The sequence below is a fragment of the Acanthochromis polyacanthus genome, chromosome 17, assembly GCF_021347895.1.
Source record: "Acanthochromis polyacanthus isolate Apoly-LR-REF ecotype Palm Island chromosome 17, KAUST_Apoly_ChrSc, whole genome shotgun sequence".
NCBI lineage: Eukaryota > Metazoa > Chordata > Actinopteri > Pomacentridae > Acanthochromis > Acanthochromis polyacanthus.
The window spans coordinates 17,604,549-17,627,507 of record NC_067129.1 but is presented as its reverse complement, the minus strand read 5'-3'; the positions used below and the strand labels follow the sequence as shown (position 1 = coordinate 17,627,507).

Here is a 22,959-nt window from a genome sequence, read left to right as displayed (position 1 = left end):
CATTGCTATTCTTAGAACCTTGCCTGAAAGGACAACTGCATTGTGAAACACAAACCTAGTCGTCACGGTTAAATACAGCTGGTACAGTATTGCTTTTATTTGAAGCAGTTATTACCAGGCAGATGCTGAGCTTGTTTTAACCTCTCTCTCTGATCGATCTGCCCCCGGGTGCTCCATCACACAGCCGTGAATCCCAAACAAGCCTTATGTAATGATGAGCAAAGCAGATCTGGGTGGGCTGATCATTCGAAATGACCGTTTGTATCGACGCTAACGTAACTGCTCAATACTTTCCAAACAGACACTACTGACTTCATTCAGAGAACGGTGGAGATCAGTGGACAGAGTGAGACTCAGCCTATCACAGAACATCGTGTTATTGGATGTCTGAGTTCACCGGGGCTCTCAGGCCACTCACACACAAAAATCAACAGATTAAAACAAGACACACACCCCAAAATTTTACTTCTCAATGATTTTTTATTAAAAGAGCCAGTTCCAGTGTGTTTACTAGAAATTAACATGGAGAACAACTTCACAATCCAGCCATCAGGTTTTGTACTGCACACTTTAGGATGCTATAATGGTAACATTGTCATATTCAGCTATAACCAACAAAAGAGATAAGACAGCAGTTAAATCGCTTGATGGGAAATCTTCAGTCATGTCACCAACACAGGAACCAGTTTAATCAGAGCTGCTGCTAATCAAACATGGCAGAAATGGAAGCGAATGCATGAACCGAGCTCATCAGCAGCTACTGTCCAGAGAGCACTTCTATGAAACACGCTGTTTTGTGAGCCTCTTTATGCAGCTAGTGTGCCTATTTCTGGCCAAACTGTTCTGCCTGGATCGGAGTTTGATGTCATGCTAACAAAATAGTCACATCTCAACCAAAAATCACTTCTCTTGTTCTTTACATCCACATTTACATTTACATGTCAGAACCTTCTGTACCTTTCTAAACCTCAAACCTCTGAGCTTCATTTCTCTCTGGGGATGGGTGAAAAGCCTGTGTATATCGGAGAAAATCTTGACACTGGCTGACTTGCTACCTACAGATTCTCTGAAGAGTATTTCAGTGTAATTCCACTTGACTTTTTGCATATTATTTTGTGCTACACTATGATTCATAGATGCATTTTTTTGGACTATCTCTGAGATCTACTCAAGATTCTTGAAGTTAATAAACCCAAAGCACATGTATGCTAAGAATATATTTTGTTGTGTAAGGATGCAAATTAAAATAGTTCAAAACATATTCTAAATGCAAGTTTCCGTAAGCCTCAGGCAGTTTACCTCAAAAGAAAACACAGTATGCAAGGCGAAAGGCAGCTAATGAATCCTTCTCCAGTCTGTGGATCTGGAATTCTAACTTCATGAGATCACTTATACTTACTGTATAGAGCTGAAACTGTTTACAATCAGCCAGTATTTTGATGTGCCATCAATTTTAATTATTTTTCAGGTTAAAATAAGTGAACAATTCTACACGTTTTTTTAGGTTATACTTTTGTAAATGGCAGGATTTGCTGCTTATTGTTGTTATTTATATTAATGAGCCTAAATTCTTTTGTGTTTTTTACTTTTGATCAGATAAACAAACACATTTTAAAGACATTATTTTGGATTCTAAATAGTTAATGTCAGATTTTTTATTTATATTTCTTTTTTTTTTTTTTACATTTAATTCACCAAACGATTGTTTAACCTTGAAAAGTATCTGCAGATTAGTTGATAATGACAATAATGACAATAATGATATTCTATATAGATTTCTATAAATGTCATTCATACTAATGAAGTACTTTGGAGACATTTTTACCAGCTTAACTGGTTAAGAAACAACTATCATAAATAGTTTTATCTCGTGGAGCTAAAATCAACTAAAATCTTGCAACTGAAACATGCAGATTTGGACACTAAAGTTAATATGCACAGTACAGTTTATTTATCAAAGACTAACTGTAGCTCTGTTTTTGCAGGTTTTTTGTTGTTGTTGTTATTGTTGTTGTTTTACATTTGTGAGTGTTTGCATGTCTAAAACAAGACTAAGTGTCCTCAGACCTCCTAGCAACGGAAGCATTTGCTATGAACTAAATGCTAATGCCAGCATCTTAACCTGTCCAACTTAAACTGAAATTTGCTTAAATGGTGCTACAGCAGATTCTAATTGTAACAAATTTCATAGCGATTCATCCCGGAGCTGTTAAGATATTTTACCCAATAAGTGGTTTCAGCTACTGGTGGTGCTGGAGAAAAAGTCAGAGGAAAGTCAATAATTTTTTTCTGTACAGGACTTTGACAATCTGTACCAAATCTAATGGCAAATAACTCAATAGCAGCTGTCAAGACATTTTTGTTGGAGTAACAAATGCCAACTTCAGAGTAGTACTAAATGAAAAATCGAGGATCATCAAAGATCGTGACAGTTCATCCTCTGGGGACCAACATTAGGCTTTTCCACTGCAGGAACTCGCGGGCTGTTTAAGGGCAACCTGAATTTTTGTGTGTTACAACCACAGAAAACGTCCTCATAGAAGCTCTTTCAGGGTTGTTTTTGGGATAAAAAAAGTACCTCCTTCAGCGTTGGCACTTTTGAGTAGCTCTGAAAAACTGTTGTTCTGCTGTCCTCAAAAAATACAATGTTCTCTTTAACACTGACGGCGATGGCAACTACGTTTATGTCATCAAATAGATTAATGCCATTGTTCTATTTCCTACTTAGAGCTATAGTTACACCCAGTAACTACTATTTGTGTGTACTCTGAGTTAATGTTGCAGTCAAAGCTGTTGGATCCTTCACCACAATGGAAACGCAAACGCAGAAAGAGACGATTCAGACCATTCTTGTAAACATTTGTACCAATTTGTTCCTGCAGTGGAAAACCACCGATCCTGAGATCCAAGCCAGCAGCATGGTTAAAAAAAACAGTTTTCTGATTTGTGTTTAAATCTGTGATTTCTGTCCCCTTCATGAACATTTGATTTCAAATCATAAATGTAAATCTGCTGCACATGCCAGCACCACAGTGTTTACTGTCCACCTGCACTTTGCAATATGCGATACAATTATGCATCTAGCAGAATTTTGCAATTTTAAATGTTCTGCTTCCCATATTTTGCTGATAATACAACGGAGTCTCGGATCACCAGAAGTGTCAAATAGTTGAACTGTCTGTTTGGACTTTTTTTTAAAAACACAACTATATTCAGTGTATCATTGAACCTAGGCAAGATTTCTGTCAAAATGAACACCTTTGCCAAAAAAAAAGAAAAAAAAGAAAAGCATTGTCACAGTTTTATTTAAACACAGTGAGAAGTGAGACGGGCTTTTAGAAAGACTTTACTGCTACTCTCTCTTTCCTTTCTATCATGCTTGTAAAGGAAGACCAACAGGAACAGCTACAGATCCTACGTTTGTGCACAAAGTCACTCTGAGATTAATACACCGCACCGAGGCAGCACAATGAAGCCTGGATTGAATTCAAATGACATAAGCGGGGCCTCTGTTTTCAGGCCCACTTTGTATCAGCCACCTTTAGCGTTCGGCATCCGCTAAATGTGACGTACAGAATAGAAGTCTTTGTGATATAGCAGCATTGTATTTGTCACAGTGCACCTCAAAGAATTATGAAGAGTATAGTCATACATGAAGGTAAAAATGTCGTCTAAATACAAGGACAAGTTATTACAATATGAAAATATTACATTTGGTTAAGAGAAACAATCCATTATGAAAAGGGAAGGAGGCGACAGAAGAGCGTCACAGGTTAGATAACATGAGTTTCTGGGTCTCTGGAGGAGGCGGGAAGGCGAAACAGCACAGCATTACTATGATAGTCGTACCTGAAGAGTTCTTACCCCCGTCAGGAAGGAGGGAGGTGGTCTGCTTTTTTCTTGAGTTATCCCATCATTCCTATGAATCAATATCCTTAAATTCAGTATTTGGTACAGGAAATAACAATGTTTAAAAATGAGCAATAAAATACAAACGAGAAGAATTAAGTTCCCACAAATAACCAATGCACAGATATACAGTGTTCCCAAGAGGTTTTCATATGCACAGTAACACCGTTCCTCTTTTCAAGTGCAAAACACAAACGGAAGATTTGTACACACACACTGACACTCACAGCGACACTGGCCCTTCAGTTCATATGAATGAAAGAGAAAAACGTTCCTTTCGATGTGTCTCTCGAGTACAAACGTCTTGAGGTCAGCAGTGACTCAACTGCACAGTTCAAGTCCATACAGCGGGGATTTAAAGAAATTGCTTCGGCAGCCATTTTGCATATAAAGTCTGTATAAAAATCAAGGATAGCAATAGGCCCTCTTCAAAGGTTCACTCTACACCTACTGGGAGCTGAGCTGGAGAGACAGGAGGAGTGAACAGCATGTTTGGTTGAAGGTTCTCCAGCTGAAATAAAGGCGCGAGGTAAAAACAGGTATACGGCATGTTGAGCCTCGACTACCGAGGTCTGATAACAGTGGAGGTGTAATACTGCAACGGAAAGCCTGAAGATCCATGTTGTCACATCAGAGTCGGAAGATGTCATTCTGTCCAGACGGCCTTTCATATAAAACAAAGAGTCATGTAAAAAAACTGTAAGCACACAGATATATGTGCATCCCGACATGATGAAGAGCTGTAGAAAAATATAGAGCCTTTATCAAAGTCACTTCGCCAGAAAATAAATCCAACAAGCAGAATTCAGGAACATTTTACAAATTCTAGACAGCAACCAAGGACCAAATTACACAAGGCTAAACCGAAGGCATTTTGGTTTTAGAAAGTTGTAGCAGGCCGTTTAGTAAATCACGAGTGAAGATCTGGAAAAGGGGCAACTAGGACTTGGTCAACATATTAGAGGAATTAAGCAAAAAGCTCTGTTGCACCTTGGTGCTGTGAACTCTTACACTCTGATTTTGATTTGTTTGTTTTTTTATGGACTTTCAGTCACCAATAAGTCTGCATAACCATTTTTTACTTCTATCTTTAAATAACTAAAAGAAGAAAAGAAAAGAACACATAAAAAACACAAGTATCCTCTTTTTCTTCGCCCTTCTCAAAGAACTGCATCATTTTTTTTGCAAGTACATTAAGTCTGAGACTCCTTATCTACTGTTGCTTGAAAGTTTTCATAAAATGTGTATGGCATCAGTTTAGAAAATGTGCAAAATAAGACTATCCTTATCTAGCAGATTGGAAACAGCAGCTCTAATCAGTTTTAATCAGGTTGAAAGTCAGAGCTGAATCAACTGCATTTTTTCCTCCTTCTTTCACACCATTTATAGCCCCAAAATTATGAGAACACTGCATATCACATAAGGCAATCTGCACTGAATTAGTAGATTATAACTGATCTATTATCACTTTTGGAGAAATAAAATTATTTTTTAATAAAAAGATGCTTTAAAGAGGCCATATTGTGCTTTTTAAGTTCTTCCCTTTCATGTAGCGTGTTGTAACTTTGTTATGAATGCAAAAGTTCTGCAAACTTACAAAACTCAACATCCACACTAACAGGAAACTGTGCTCCTTACCTCCCAGAAACACCTCATTTAAAGCCCATGCTTTGCTTCTGTTACTTATCTACATCACCATGTAACACATTTGTACAACACCTGTCTAGCAGCTGTTTTGGCCCCAAAATTGCCTCACTTTGTTGGGCCAATAGACCAATCAGAAAGCATGAAAGCATGTAAATATACTCCAGTAGATCCCAACAATAGCGATGAACCTCAAAATATGCATAATATGGGCTCCTTAAAGGCAGGACACTTTGCCTCATAGCTTCCAGTGTCCACTTATAGTTCTTTTTTTTTTTTACTAAATCCAACCTTGAAGATTCAGAGTGCAGCTTGACTGAGCAGGGGCTGTAATTTGAAGTGTGATAAATAGGCTTAGCTCAGGATTAAACCTTAACAATGCAGGCAAAGGGTTCACAGTGAATCAAGTAGCCTTCTGTAATCAAACCAAAGCCTTCATAATAAAGGTAATGCATAGTCATGAGGGACACAGTTGAGAAGTTCAGTATGGTCAATAAGGCAAAAGAAGACGGGGAGCAAAAAAAACAATATTACCTAATACATCACCAGCTCTAAAGAAAACGGCGATGTTTCTGACTCATTTGACTCCTTCACAAAGGTATGAAAATAATTAAATACAACGTAGATTTGGCTTTGAGAGTATTCATGACAAAAAAATCCAAATTAGTCCCATTCTGGAAATGTGGTTCCACTTGAGAAATACCACTTATAAACTGCCAAAGGCCAGTCAAGGTCAGAAATAAACAGTTACACAATAAAAACATGAAGTTTCACACAGTTTTCTTTAAAAACACAAAACTAATTTGCTTAGAGTCCCCGAACAGGCAGATTAACGTTAAATCAAAGTACCATGTGCTCTTTAAAAATGTAACAAATACCAGCCCATGCGCCATCACAGGACTGTTTCATGCTAAACATCAAACCAGCTTTTTTACATAATAAAAAAAGAAATGAACAAAAACAATACATCTGTTGTATGAATTAAACAAACAGTGCACAGTTGGAGAAGGTCTGTTGTTTAAAGCACATTTGAACAGCAGGACAAAACCTGCCAACCTACACCTGGGGTCAAATATACTTGAAATCTAACAATGTTGCGCAAATGCTTTTATAATGAGCTTATTTCAGTGTATTAACCTGCATATTTAGGTGATTTTTTTTGTCCACATTAATATGTTAATGACACATTTTCTTGCATCATATTGATACTCCAATAACTCTGCAATACGTTTCCTTTGCTAACGTACAGGACTACACTGAAATAAAACCACTGTAACAATTTTAATGAGCTGTTTGTTCCTTCTGTGATAAGTTTCAATGCTAGGTCCATGCTGCTCTATTGCACAGTTCTCAAATCAGAAAATAACCCACGAGCATGTTATTGTTAACAGTAAAGCAGGAACTGAGGTCTATGTGACAAATTCTTCTCATCTTTGTGACAACTGAGTTATTGATAATAAAAAAAAAGAATAATTACATGGGAAGTAAAGTGCATTGTAATGGCCAGTGTGTTGCTACATGTGGCGGAAACATCAGAACTTTGTTGTGGCTGAAAGGTGGAGTTTTCATTTTTGCATGCATTTATGATTCTTGGACTAAAAGTCACTGTACTTCTGTATGTGGCTGTGAATGTAAACAACAGGAACAGAAAGGAAGAGGTATCAGAAAAAAAAACAAGAGATATCTGAGTGATGTTCGATCTATACAAAATATTGGCACATTATCTTATAAAGAGTACACTGGATGAGGATCAAGTTGTTGCTACTTAAACAAATGAACCATCCAGTCTTTTGTCTCGTGTTTCACAGTATTAAAAGTGCACTAACTCACCAGCATTTTCCAGTTGTAATATCACTCACCGTGTCTCTCTTCTAAAATGTGCTGCACTCTTTCTTTCATGCTCATTATGTTTCTCTCTTCTTCACACACAGGGACTCAACACTCTCCTGACCTTGCTCACACCTGCGTCTCCACACCGTTCAGTTTAGGCATCAGGATGCGAGGAGTCACCCCGGAGTTGAGGTCCCTCTCAAACTCCAGAAGTTGGCCCATGAAGTTTAGATTCGGGGACACGACGGGTCGCCGGCTCCGCACGTACTTGTAGGCATCTGTCATTGTCATGAGGGTGTGCTTCATAAGGTAGGCAATGACGATGGTAGCAGAACGAGACACGCCTGCCTGGCAGTGTACCAACACTCCCTGTCCACTCTGATATGCCTCCTCTGTGGATGAGAACAACAAAATGGATGAGCTCAATTTTGCCTCAAGAAGGAAGTGCAGACTTAGTGCTGCATCACTGTCATTATTGCGCAGGGCCTGCTAAAGATATCACTGCATTCTAAACAAAAAGAATTAAGCCCATTTACAACCACAATGTGGCATGTAAAGCTCCACAAAACGTATTTAAAAGCCAGACACTATAGGGAAAACTATTCCGAATGCACTGTTCAGTTTTGACATTTTGAGACATTTCGCTTCCATAACGTGTCTTCTTTCAAATGCATAGAAACAAAACCTGCAAAATACAAATTCAGGAGCAGCCTCCTCCCAGTTCAACATTATTTCTTCACCAGGACTGCTTCTGTTAGACATCCATCCCTGTACTCATAGGTTTGTGGTTACGGTACATGAGCAGCATGAGCAGCACCTGACTTTGTTGGGCCAGTAGTCCAAACAGAGCAGACTTGGCTTGTTGGAAAAGGGTCATCACAAGGAAAAATTCCAGTCCACACCCTAGTGTAAATGCTCCCAGAAACCTTCATTAATTTAGTCCCAAATAGTGATGTCTTTAGTATAAACACTCTTCATCAGACAAGTTGATTAATAGTCCAGAAGAAGAAGTCCTTTGTACATAAGTCTAAGCATTTTTTGGTTATTTTATTCTACTTTGTATGTACATAGTCACTGTGCCTATCACATTGATAGGCATATTAAAGACAAAATACAAATTTAGGTGTTTTTCCTACAACACTATGTCTACAACTACATGTTGATTGGACATTTTTGCAAATTACTGAATATTCAATGAGAGAATACGTCATGTGCAGAACAGAAAATTTCAGAAAACTTGCAATGTAAAAACCAACTGAAGTAATCGACTGGAGAAGTTTCACTGTGAGATATATTAGTTTCATCTAGAAATAGTGGTTTCTAATACAAATGTATGGAATTTCACAAGATCTTTTTATATCCTTTGAGGTCTTTTTAGGTGCTTCAGTAGGAGGCAAATAGACTTCTCTTTTTGGTTCTTGGATGAAAGGTAAAACATTTTGAAAACCCAAAAAGAGAAGTCTAGTTGCTTTTCATTGAAGCACTTCAGATACCCATGACCTGGATGACTGAGCAGCTACACCGTCATATCTTTAAAGGCTGTTGGAAAAATGAGTTTTTCTCATACTTTGAACTCGATCTCACCACTTCAGTAGCGCTTACATACACCAAACCTTCCAATTTTATTGCTATCTGTAGTATATTCTGAAGGTTTTTACAGAGAAGTTGTTCACATGCCATTCACAGCCTAATGGATAGAACATGTTATTCCTGTAAATATAGCAAAACCTGACTTTTTCTAACTGAAATATTAAGTGCAATTACCCACTGCACATGAGGACATTATATATGCAACACTCAATTTGCATAATTATAACATATCGGAAGACTTGTGGGACAAACATTTATCTAAATGTAACTAATCAGCTGGAGAAGTTTCATTCTATTAGTTAAAATCTTTACCTTATTTACCTGTAGTGTTTTGCCTTAAACCCTATACTGACACACACCAACAGCCTCTTTCAACGCTTCATGCCACTTTTTTGAATAAACACAAAACAAAATTCCTAACAGCTACCAAATAAACTTGTCTGAAGGTGAGTCACAGTGTGGGCGGCATGATCAGGGTCAGGAATTCACTTCACAGACGCCAACACAATAGTAGCGCCGCAGCTTTGAAAGGAAACAAAGCAGCTGATGATAGCATTGAAAGTCGCTGTATTTGTTCTCTTTTCTCAATAGAAATCATCAAATGAAAAACGAGGTTACCAGGTAACAGTACCCTGATTCCAATACGGAGATGCCTGCCCTATTAGCCACCATAATCACATTCTTTAATAATTAAATTGATTACTCATTACATATCCTATTTTGAAAAATAAAATTATATTAATATTTAATCAACAGTGCATTAATGATAGTAGTCATAAGGCGCTGGTAACCTTTACTGTCTAGACAAAATCTGCAGTGAAGAGTAGGAGGCAGACTGTCATAACACTGCATAAACCAGGACGTTATTATCTAAGCCATGAACACTGCATACCATTTAGGTCGCGGATACATGGAAACCTAGGTCTGTCTACACAGTTTTATAAGCTTTGCAAAGAATTTGGATAAAGCACGTAGGCAGCCCTGCTATTTTTTGAGAAAATTATCCTTTTAAATGTCAGCGCTCACCTCCCTGCATGCAAAAACAAACTCACTCAGCACTATTTTCAAGGGGCTCCATTGCTGTGTTCTTGGTGCAGCTCCACCCATGCTAGTTGTGATTCGTTTAGAGAAATCCAAACAAGCCAGAGTGTTTATCGGCCTTACAGCAGAATGATAATAACATACACCAAAATAAATCACGCCTGTCACTATGCACTTCACAGTGGCTGCATGTGACAACATTGTGGTAATGTTACTTCTTTCACACACTAGTCACTCACTTACGTCACACACAGGTTACCCACAAAGCAATGTTCCTTGAAGGGAAGTGCTCATCTGGTAGCAAGAGTATTACTGCCAATCAGGTTTGAGCTTTTGTCATCCGTTAACCCAGAATATGGCGCATTTTGTCACTGTCTACTTAAAGGATCTTTGTTGAACAAAGATCTTTATCTGATGTTTAAAAAAACTTTGACTTTCAGAGGGCATTGTAGCTGAACAAGAGGGTAGTCTACGGATGGCAAGCACACCATGAAAAGCTTAGCCCTGCCTTATCACCCCAGTGCAGGCAAAATTAAAGGTGGATAACTAGATGCTATGTGGACACAACAACTTGCAGCTATTTTGCTTATGTTAGTAGAGGCTATCAAGTCCCCACAAATGTAGCTGACATGCTAAGCTAACATGTCCTGGTTTACTGTTTGTATTGAGCGCACAAAACTGAAAGCAGGCCTCGATCAAACTGCAAGTGACGCAATGTTACTGTGATTTGAATGTCAATTTGTAATCCCCACTCTTGCAAAAAAAAAAATAAATCAATTTCTGCAACAGGGCACAAACTAATGTGTTGCTGGCCATGCCTGCTTCCACCATATACACACTTCCAAATACACATTAATGTATCAGAGGTGGGATTCTCACCGATGAACTCAAAAACCTCCTCAAAGTATTGTCGAAGGTTTTGCTTGCTGTTGTCGGTGGCTGGGAGCCTTTTGTAGCGCAGTCCAGAGTTGACGTGGTAGAGGGGCAGGTGGGTGGTCACATTGACCACGTAGCCGATGTTGAGGCGCAGCAGCAGGTCCAGGTCCTGGGCGTCTCTCTCATTCCCCAGATACAGGAAAGGCAGGATTGGACTGACCACAGCATTCTCCGCATCAGGAGTCATCACACTCTCATCAGACAGAGACGCCGGCAACGAGGAGGACAGCGGCAGGGAGAGGTGCACTGGAGAAAGACAAGACAAAGCATAGACAGATGCTGTTTTGTGCATTTTGTGAAGCAGTATAAACTCCTGCAACAAAACCCAAAATCATGAATACTTGAAAACATCTACAGGGTGACAAATTCAAAAGTGGGTCATACTATTCTGAAAGCTAATTAGCAGCAATTACTGACTCTAAAAGAGGTTTGGCAATGAGCACTTTGATGGCGTTATAACTCAAATGAAAGAACTTTTCCTGAGAGCCGAAACTAAATGTTCCCAAATGTGTGTGCATCTGTCAAAAACTGCAAAATTATTTAAGACATCAAGGAGAAAGGGATCAGGATTGTGACATGTACAAACAGATGGGCTGCAGTCAGACGCAGCACAGGAAGAACTAACCAACAGGGACGTTATTGATGGATGTATCCGGTATACAACAGACAGAAAAGGCATTCAAGTTAATATGACCCGGGTTATTATCAGAGGTTGCAGTTTGTTCCTTGAAAGTGCAATTTTTGTGTTTGTAATTAGAAGACATGCTTACTTCTGCTGTTCTCCTCATCTTGCTCTCTGTTCAGGGAGTTCAGGGCCAGGTGAAGAGAGTGAGCCGATGGCAGAGAGTGTCCTCCTTCCCTTTCTCTCTGCCAGGGTTTGGGTTTGATGAGGGTGCTTGGGGCGGATGGTGGAGGGGAGAAGGACACAGGTGATGGAGGGGATGCAGAGCGGGGAGAGGGGGAGCGGGGATATGCTATGTCTTCGTCTTGCTCGGGGCCATCGCTCATTCCTGCATCTTCTGCTTTATTCAGGAGCCTTTTCAGTGAGTTGCGCCCGTCATCGTACTCGGATCTAGACCTGCAGCCCATGAAATCGAAGGAGGCCATTTTTCCCTGCTGAAGGCGTCGCCGACCAGCACGGTCTGTATGCGGAGTCTGTGTGTACTCCTGGAGGTTCTGACAGTCCAAGAGGACGAGGCCTGTTCCATTACTGCTGTTCTGGGCCTGGCTAGCACAGGCCTTCCCAACGCCCACTCCCATCCCAGCACAGTGATTCTTCTGGGCCTTAGAATGGGTCATCTTCTTGGCCAGTTCTTCAGGCCAGATGGTACGGACGCTGTAGTCATCATCATCGCCTTGGAACATGGCCATTGGATGAGCAGCTCCAGTGCTTCTTCCGGGGGGTTTGCCTCGGCGAGGGTTGAACGTCACTACTATGGGGTCGCTGCTGCAGTAGCTGCAGGTGGAACTGCCCGTCTGGGAGGCTTTGGGGTTGCAGCCCGTAACGCAGCTCTGTATGGCCCTCAGAGGGGCAGAAGAGGACAGCGGGGTACAGGGCAGGCATCCTCCTACCAGCTTTTTGCGGAGGATAGCAGGACTTTCGAAGTTTCCGGCCTCGCCAGAGCAGGAGGCACAGCGGAGGGGTTTGAACAGACTTGCTCGGCAGTCAGACGCAGTACTGTTGGAGGAGGAGGTGTTGGAGGTGGAGGCGGTGGAAAGACACCCACCCAGATTTCTCAGGCCCATTTCTTTACCGCCTCTCTTTACTGCTCCAACATTGTGACCGCACGAAAATGAGGTGGAAGTGCTTCCTCCACCCCCTTGGAAGCTGGCAGAGTGTCCTTTACACCCTCTGCATCTTACCAACCTCCAGCAGCCGCAGCTGAATGGGTGGGTGCAATCGATGGTGCAGGTGTGGTCGGGGCTGGGGAAGCCTCCAGCATGGGAGGAGCAGGGGGAGAGGGGTAAACCATGAAGAATATGAGGGCGGTGATCCCTGGAACGAGGCGGGTGAGGCTGGCTGAGCTGCTGAAAGGAGACTGGGACATGGGCGGGTTGGGAGGGAGGGGATGGGGGGTAGTTGGAGTTTAGGATGGCAGCATGGGGCACGGGGACAGAGTTGTGGTGGTAGGGCTGACCGTGACTATTATGACTCTGATGGACAGTTCCCAGTTTGGAATTCTTCCTGTGACCTAAGGAGGGAAATTCCTGGTCACTTCTGTTGAGAAAACTCGTGTTTTCCTTCTCTTTTTCACCCCTGAACTTATGCTGCTGTGCCTGAGCGGGGACAAACTGCAGGACCCCTCCAGGGGAAGATGACAGCTGACGAACTCGTTGTGACTTGTGTTCGGCTCCACCTGGCCGCCCTGCACTTGCGTTTTTTCTCTCACATTGTCCTTGATCTAACTGTGATGAGACACATCTCCCTCTGCCACCTCTTACACTGCCACTGCGCCCTAATGAATTGCTGAATCCTCCTCCTCGTCCTCCTTTGTCCACTGTCACCCTGATATCAATAGTATGTGTGTGGGAGGGCAGGCGTGGGCCGAGAGTTACAGTGCCATTGCTGTGGCAGTGGCTAGGGATGTGTCTGACACCCGCTGGGTTGGCAGGCTGGTCGCCCTTGAATTTCTGCACACGGGAGGCCCTCCGCTTGCATTCCAGAGTCAGAGATTTACAGGCGGGTGAGTAAAAATGAGACTGAGAAGGATGGAGATGAGGAGGCTGGGCGACTTGTCCATTGGAGGAGGCTGTAATTTGAGACGAGTGCTGCGGGATGGTTTGTGGGGAAGCCTCACATAGGGCTAGGTTTTTAGGGCGCTGAATAACCACTATGCGCTCGTCAAGAGGGAGGGGAGGCATCTGGGTTTATGCAAAGCTGTTTGATAAAGGAGAGAGAGAGACAGAAAGAGAAAAGTCAGCAAATTACTGTGATCTCACGTACAAGAAAAATGTGGGGCACACTTTACATTCCATCAGTTTGTACACAAACAGCCCATGCTCATACAAAATTATGAACATTGCCTGGTAGCTATGAATTATATAATTTAGTGCATAGACGTAACGGAGAACATTGTTGGAATAATTAATTTTCAAAAGACTGAAGTCAAATCTTTGTGAAATGTAAAGTAAAACTCCATATCCTCCACAATAATGACCACACATGTTCACACCAACAACAGAGTTTTATGTTTTGCATATTTTTTAAGTCACCTGTAAGGTGTCTTTTGCATGTCAAAACATATCAAGAGCAAATACAAAACCATAAACCAACAATGTTACATCTCAGTTTGACCTTGAGCACATTTCCCTTCACATTTGCTGCAAAGGAAGGAAAAAACTGTAAAATATATACCCTGTGAGGTGCATGTTTGATGTGAATGGTTATCACAGTTGCAGAATCCATTTAAACATGCACCTCAGGCTGCGTCTCCTTATACCACGGCCTGCGGTCAGACAGCTAATGCTCGACTGGATTTATCGGAATTTGAAATTTAGACAGTTTCCCAGTAATATCATTGCTATTAGACTATGAAAGTCAGACTATGGAGGTGCAGGAGTGTGTACCTGCTTGCTGTTAGCAGCAAATAATCCCAGCTAATCCTGATGACAGTGAGGCTTCTTAAAAGCTTAAGTCACAAAAGCTGCATCAAATGAGGTGCAACAACCTTCATCTCCCTGAGGAGTTCTCATTCTTAACAACACGAATTCACATGAAATAATGGGTCATGGCTGATGGTAAAGAATAGGAAACTATACAATGAAACAACGATGAACTGTGAGTGTTTACACTGCATAATAATGCCAAGGCCATGAATGCTTTTATAGATGCTCAGCTACAGTCCCATGTGTATGAATGCTCATAAGCAGTTCATTTCTTGTCAATTTGTCTAACCTGGAACAAAAAGTCTTTTTGCATTGCTGACTTTGAACTGCATTGTCACAGAAAAACAATGCAGTGAGTCACACTTAGCTAATGGCTCCGTGGGATTCTTCACTTGAAAGACGGTTTAATGCTGGAGAGCCATGTGATTATCTGAAATGAAACACTTCCTGCCTCTAGCCATCTAGGCCGTTCATTCCTCCTCTGGTACAAACTGAATTAACCAGATCCTTTGGGCCAATTAAAAACAAGCGTTTGTCCAGGCCGTGGTATAAACAGAAGGTCACCACATACACAAAAAGACACCAGAGCTGGGGAGAAGGTTTTCATATCATAACACAGCAAAAAGAGATTAAATTTGTGTAGCTTATAAATATGCACTTTGCAATAAAATACATATGGAAGTGTCTTTGTATCATTAAATTGCTTTGATGATTAATGTTACTAATAACAGGTTGCTGCAGAACTTTAGACGTTAAGTTTTTATATTCCTTTAGTCCATTCGTTTTAGAGCTGCTCTCAAACTTAAAGATGAAATATTACTGTTGCTAAGGTGAAAATCCACCCTCTGATACACACACTGTTAAATACAATCAGTCTGTGATTTTCAGTGCACTCACCAGTTGTTTGGTTGATGAACTGCTTTAATTTCCTTTTGCCACATAGCACCCTGGCTGCAGTGGCACCAGTGCTGGCCAATTTGGAGAATATTGGCATGCTAATGTTGGCATTAAACTCACAGAATAGTTTTAACTGACAACATGCTGAGTTTTATTTGAAGGAAAATTCCCAGTCTAGAAAGCAAAAGTGATGCATTTTAATTCAACTTCTCTGTTTAACTCTGTCGTTTGTGGAAGTTGTTGTGGAAGCTACAGCCTGTTACTGTTTACTGAGATTGAATTACCGGTGTGTTTACTGACCGCATGTAAGAGTTTTCATAAAATGAGTGCACGTCCCTGCTGTCTGTGGCGGTCTTGTTTATGAACTCTGCAGTAAAGTTGGTAAAAAGGTGTTTGACAGCTGTCTGGTTTAGCTAGCTGAGAGTCATGCTAATGCTAAACTAGGATTTTTACATGCAGGAGGCCAGAGTTTTAGTGTCTATTACTGCAGTGAATTAAGTCTCTCCGTCATGAATGTCAGATATGAGAAATAGTTTTCTGTTACTTTTTCTGTTACAGGTAAACTGTAACAGAACTGTGACGTTAACTGTGAACGACTGCAGCTAGTTTGCTGTGTTTAATTGTTTGGATTTTTCCTTCCGATTGTTGATTAGCAATTTTAAATGAGGTCATTATTTTTAGTTATATAACTTATAATTCAACTAACATGATGTTTACTTTATTGGTTATTAAACTTCTATTATAACAGAATCGATTTTGGGGTGAACATTACACAGTTGTATTTCATTAATGTCAGTGATTCATTGATTATTGATTGTTAACAAGGTCAACTCAGGAAACTGCTTAAAATTTACATCCCTAATCTAGACTGAAAAATCTTAATAATGAACAGATTATTTTAGAAACCATCAAATTAGATGAAACTATGCAATTATTTGTTTGAGTTTTCATGTATTTGCAGCATTGACTCTACTGTTCAATACTCTTATCTGTGACCAGATTCCTTGATATCAGACATTTCCACCATCCCTGTCAGCTGTAGGTTGTATTTACTGTAAATGTTTGCAATGCTAACATGCAAAACTAAACTGGTAAACTTGGTAAACGTTCTTGCTTAACATTAGCACGCTATTGTCATTGTTAACATGATAGCATCAGCATTTAGTCCATAGAACCACGGTGCATACACAGTTGTAGGGTTATAGAGCTGCTGGAATTACTGTGGATTCTTGTTTTAAAACTAAGCAGTTTATATTATAAATTACATAACATAATGTAATACAGATATTTTAAGTTTTATCTGCCCATGATGCTCACATCAGTTTAAAGTTCGTCTTTAAGCCTTTAAACAGATCCACATACCTCTAGGTGAGCATTTTTATACTGAAGAAATTACTCCAGCAGAAACATCACATTCTGCATTGTCTCCACCTCCACTGTGTTAGGAGGCAGAATTGTATTTAGAAATTTATCCAACAGAACAAAACACCACCAAACAACAATCTGGCACATCACATATAGCTGTTTTTACAGTGTTTGTTAGGGTGAATTTTCATTTCAAGCTTACGCCCTCGAAGCCAGAATTGTACAGAATCTCTCAGGGAGTGGGAGACCAACAAGTTCAAATGGGTATACTGGGAGGAACAGATACTCAGGGACAATACTGGCTGACAGAAACAAAAGTAGGCAGAAGATAAGATACAGGGGGGGCAGATTATAACGTGACACTATGAACCACAGACTGCAGGGGAGGAAGGAACACGTCAAAATAATCTGGGGATGCCTTCAGTGCCAACACAACACAGTTACCAACCCATAGAGAAAGCAAACCACGCTCCAGTGTCCCCATGCTTATTTCCACGCACTGGCGATGGTATCCTCATCTCTTTTTTTATTTCCTTTTTCAGCCTTGCCTGTGGTGGAGGGGGGTGGGGGTTACATTGACCCAGTTTTATCACGGTGGAAGTCACTATCACTCTGATCACTTTCCTCTCACACACTGTAAAGTGCAGGCTGGCTAGTGGCATTTTCACTCACTCATAGTCATAACTAAAGCCACAGTAAAATGCTCAGAGCACACCAGTGATGATCTGACTGTTTTATGTTGTCATGGTATTTCACAGCAAGAATAGAACACAATGCAGTAAAACAGTACTCTGGAAACATTGCAGCGTCTGGCGGTTACGGTGATCTGCTTTGTCATTTCATCAGGGGCTGTTTGACGACGTTTCAGTCAAATATTCTGCATAATCTCCTTCATTAATCTCATCTCTATCGGTGACATACATGGGTTGTAAAGTTTTAACCTTTCCCTCATGTTCAAAATGCTTCACTGTGTGACGCATGAGTCTGTCTGTGCTCTGGCTGCTCATCTACAATATGTTACTGCATGAAACCACAAAATGAAGGTACATTTAGATGAAAATTAGAAACAAATTACAATGAAATGATTGAAATAACTACATATATATATATTTACTCAGATACTGTATCTTAATTGAGTAGATCTAGTTCATGTGACTTTATGTTTTACTCTCCTCCATTCATACAATAACCATTGTTTCTCGGCGGGTTAAGATTGTACATACAAAAAAAATCTAGGCTCATTAAAAACAATACAGTATTATAGATTAAGTAAGTGATCTCACATACTTTTCTGGTATTTACAAAAAGACTGTGTCTGGTTTGTGCCCTTCATTACATTTCATATGTGTTTAAGTCTTAAATGTTCTTATTTGAACAACTCTTTAAATTACCCAGTAATTCACAAACATAGACACTGAGAATTATATATTCTTAATCTAGAGTTATGTCGCTAATGTTTGCTAATACTGCATATGAACAGATAAGAATTATTCTGGATCAGTGTTTAAATATTAATTACAGATTGGTGTGAAGAGCTGAAATTAGTTATCAGTTAGTTGTTAGCAACTATTTTCATGATTAATCAGTGGGTTTGTGGCATTTTTTAAAAAATAAAATAGCTCTGATTCAAGTTTCACTACCTTCTGGTTGCTTTAGTCTTTTGTGACAGTAAACAGAATATCTTTGACTTGTGGATTTTATCAGCATGTTCACCATTTTATATACCAAAAAGCTAATCCATTCATTGAGAAAATAATCAACAGGTTAACTGACAATGAAAATAAATGTTTCTTATAGCACTACTGGTGTGTCAGTACTAACAATCTAATAATAGATCAGCTGCAGGGGATTACAGACCTTTGACTCTGATGAAGACAGCGTTAAAACGTTAGCCTATTTGCACAACAAAAACATCTGAATTAAGCCAAGAAGCACATGTTTCAACAAGTACTGTTACTTTGATAAGCGACATACACTGTGTCACAATAGTACTAGAAAACAATACGCAAGTCCTTTTGCTTCAGTAGGATTTTAAACACAAGACTTCAAATATTAGGGTGCTTTTTCCGAGCTTTTGGTTCAAGTCCATTTACAGAATTGACAGAGCGAGCCAAAAGGCACTTATAAATTCAAATATTCTGTCATATCTGTGCTTTTGTTCTCTGGACCTGCAGGCAGACTGCAATGAGAATAAAATTGTTAAAGGCAACGAGAACTGTTGATTAGGAGGTTAATCGAAATTGTGTTTAATTAACTGTGTTTACGTGAAATCCCTCCACTTGTTGGGTCCTAATTAATCTGCCTGCCTAACATATTAATGGAATCTGATAAAAGTGTGTGAGGCAGCCACACACACTCTACAGGCTGTAACTGTTTCAAAAAAAGAAAAAAAAAAGAGAAAAAAGCCTCGTCAGTCTGCTTCACATGGAAATTGCAGCCAAACAGCACACAGTTTACAAAGGCTGGTTTGATGCTTGTCAAATGAGGAAGCTGTTGGTTTCATGATCAAAGAGGCCGATTTGTTCTTTTCAGCCTGCGATTTGACGGTTTTTTTATTGCTGCCCCCTTGATAACAGTTTAAGTTGCCAGTTACTAAATTGCTTCTGAGGTGGTGGCCAAAAAAAAGAATTTAAAAAACCCCATCCCCAACACGGAGCAGAGTGTTATTGTGCAGTGGTAGAGCACCGACACAAAAGGAACGGGCTTACTGCTGACTAAGAGGTGGTTAAAAAGGAACTCTTCCATCAATTTAATGACCCAAATCAATGTCTGACTGACTCAGGGCCGTCACACAATCTGTGACGGTACGTCGCCCCTTCTTTGTAAGAAGTCCCTGCAGCATATTAAGCAGCAGACAACTCATCCCCAAGATTGCGTAATACATCTGCCAGACATATCTGATGACATGGATAAAGTAAAATGTAAATAAGTTATGAGCACCTTTCGGAGGAACTGAGCCGCCCGAGATCCTATATGAAGTTTCTGACAGTGACTTACTTACATTAAGGCTGAATAAACACAAGGATGGATGAAGGAGTGGAAGAGCTAATGCGCGATCAGGTATGAATATTTAAGGAAAAAAGAGGGGGAATAAAGTATGCTAAGCTATGAAATCATATTAGCTGCTGCTGAATTTGAGCACATGAAAGTATAATGATTTGAAATGCAAACTCACACAGATGAAAAGAAATATTTTTTTAAAAAAGAAAGAGGAGTGCCACTCTGTTCCCGTTAGTGAGAGCTGCATGAGCCTCTGGGGGAGATCATGACGCCTCCCTCGGCTCAAACCCACCAGCAGAGGAGAGATAACAGCTTTATAGTCACAGGCAGGAGACAGAGAAAGCAGAGAACAGTACACATGCCAAAGTGATGTGATGATTTAACTTTCCCCAACACCTGAGCAATACCTGCAATAAAAAACAGATTTAGACAGATACCCTCTGCCTCAGGAAACAGAATAAATCCAATCAGGCGATAAAATTTCATAAATTTCATCTTGTAAAGCTGAGAAGAACAACGTGTACTGACATGCATGGCTTGACGGGGCCTCACATACACAACGCGAGACGGCGTAGCAGAGCGACCACTCTACAGTGATCCATCAGCGTGTTGATTCAGGCAGCGTGGTGTACAGTCCACCTCCAGCTGCAGAGGCGGTGCAGTGAGTGTTTTAGGGGACAAGCTGTTGAGGGGGCTGGTGTTTTTGGGAGCAGATGGCTGTCTGGCTGTGGAAGATTGATGGCGATCTTTCCGCTCCCTCTCTCCGCCCCGGTTTTATGCAGCCACTTCATCAGAAAGCACCTGACAGCCAAACACCCACGCAGCACAGTGGACAACACTAGAGCAAGTATAAAAAAAAAACCACCAAGGCAATAATGTGAGCAGCCTCCATTACTGCCTTCTAAAATGGTTTGAGAAAGTTTTTTTTTCTCCTCGCAGTAAGTGAAGGGTTCTCGAGCATGTCGATGGCAGGAAAATTAGTCATCTGAGTCACTCGTTTCCAGAGGCTGATGAGCAGGATGCTTCTGTCAGAGGACAATCCACATCTCTGCGTTTTTGCTCGAGTTAAGCTCTGAGTTGGCAGAAAATGACAGAAGGCGGTGTACTTCTCTCTTTATATGCTCATTCACACGCAAAACCAAAGTGACAGATGGATAGAAAGAGTTATGGGCACTGGAAACAAAGGAAAAACACAGGAAGATGTTCACAATAACACGCATAGCAGCAATGGGTGTCAAACAGTTGGTGCCACAGATTCTACTGCAGATTTCTACATTAAGACACAAACTGAGCGTTACTGTGGAGCTGCTGATGTGGCTACAGGTTCCTGTAGAGAAAACCATGAAGTCAATGTGTTAAAAAAAAGTGTTAAAAAAATGTGTTGGCTGCTTTTTACACGATCAGCAAACTGTAAAGTATTACAGATTAAAGCTGTGACAAACTGAAAAAAAGAACGTAACAGACACTGGATGTCTTTACTGGTGTCTCAGGTCAGTGCTGCTGTCATCCAGTGACTGTAAATCTTATCTTACATGAGCATATATGTGAAGTGGCATGATATTTATACGCTAGCAGCATCAACAAATTTCCAATTTTGGTGGCAGGAGCAACAAACTACCTGTAGTAAAATCCTCACATTTTCCCAATTATGAACCCTCCCGATACACGCATAGTTAACGTCTGGTGAACATAAAAGTGGAGTCGGCTCAGTTCTAATTGACACCACGTCAAAGAAGCCGTCAGTGTGACTGAATTTTCTTAATATGAATTGCCAAAAATTCTAATGCCAGTTTTGCAAACAGCAGTTCGTTCATTATAGCTCAAAAACCAAAATGGCAGATGATCTGAACACTTTTTAGTGCTATGTTCCTCAATAGTTCTTCTGCAGTTGATGCAATTCTATTTTCAGAAAGCAAATGATTCTAGGCACATGTGCGCTGGTTAGCTCCAAGTCTGTTGTTATTTCAGTGCAAAATAACCAGGTTAAAATGATTTACTATGCTGCAAGTACTAGCATTTGATGTGGATTTAAGTTTAAAAAGCTAGCAGTTAGAGTTCGCTGTGGCACCTTTGGTTCATTTAGAGATAATGTGCAAACTCTCTTCTCCTACAACTGATTAACTGGTTGATAAATAGGTACGGCTTTAGTTCACAGCGATCTTCTGTGGTTGATTGCAGCCCCCATGGAATCTAAATAAAACCAATAACATAAATTGCTAACTTAATAATTTCATGTATTACTGTTTCAGCATTGCAAACACACAATCTATGTGTATTTGTAATGTGATGACAATACACTTCTCCAAATTTCAAAACGTGAGGTCAAACAAGAAAATTATGATATTTAATAAATAGTTAGATATTTTTCGAACATGTTGTCTTTCTTGGAGAGAGATATAGGAGAAGAATAATACCATCAGGGAGTTGGTTGTAGGATGACTTTCTCATGGAGTCCTGTTAACCTTACAATGACAATAACACTCCAGTGGACACTGCTTCTGGTCAGGAAATAGCCCTAACACATAAAAACTTGTCCTTCCACAGATAAAAGAAATGAGATCCATCCATCCATCCATTCTCTATACACCGCTTTATCCTCACTAGGGTCGCGGGGGGTGCTGGAGTCTATCCCAGCTGACTCGGGTGAAGGCAGGGGACACCCTGGACAGGTCGCCAGTCTGTCACAGGGCAAACAAATGAGATGTAACGTGCAAATGAATGAGCTTTAAGGGCACTGACAGAGCCCAGCTTCCAGTCTTTATATGAAGCTAAACACAAGCGTCGTATTTAAGACAGACCTGAGAGAAGCATCAGTCTTCTCAACTGATTCTTGACAAGAGCGAATAAATCTGTCCCCCAAAATATCAGACAATTCCCTACATAAAGTGGGCTCATTTCACATTTGCAAAAACAATGTTCACTCAGCATCTAACACAGCCCCACTGACTACTTCATTTCACATTCAGACCTATGTTTAAATTGGCAATCTAGTGCCAATTCTAGATGGTTCCTGCATTGTTTCTGTATTCTGTGTGCGACTTCCTGCAAACCAGCGGTCCAGAAAAAAAACATGTGAGCTGCCTTGATTCGACAGAAGCTCAAAGGAAAATAAATCCAAGCAGCTCTCTTTGTATTTTCATT

General features: G+C 40.4%; 1 protein-coding gene across 1 annotated transcript in view; it reads right to left on the bottom strand.

Moving 5' to 3' along the window:
- Nucleotides 1-460: 460 nt before the first annotated feature.
- si:dkey-175m17.7 (uncharacterized) overlaps nt 461-22,959 on the bottom strand; it is a 28,827-nt gene continuing 6,328 nt past the window's right edge. The window contains exons 2-4 of the mRNA XM_022209443.2: nt 11,721-13,828; nt 10,894-11,196; nt 461-7,775 (exon numbers count right to left, since the gene is read on the bottom strand). Coding sequence (XP_022065135.1) covers nt 7,510-7,775; nt 10,894-11,196; nt 11,721-13,812 — 2,661 coding nt within the window. The 5' untranslated portion in view covers nt 13,813-13,828 and the 3' untranslated portion in view covers nt 461-7,509. The remainder of the gene's footprint in view (nt 7,776-10,893; nt 11,197-11,720; nt 13,829-22,959) is intronic.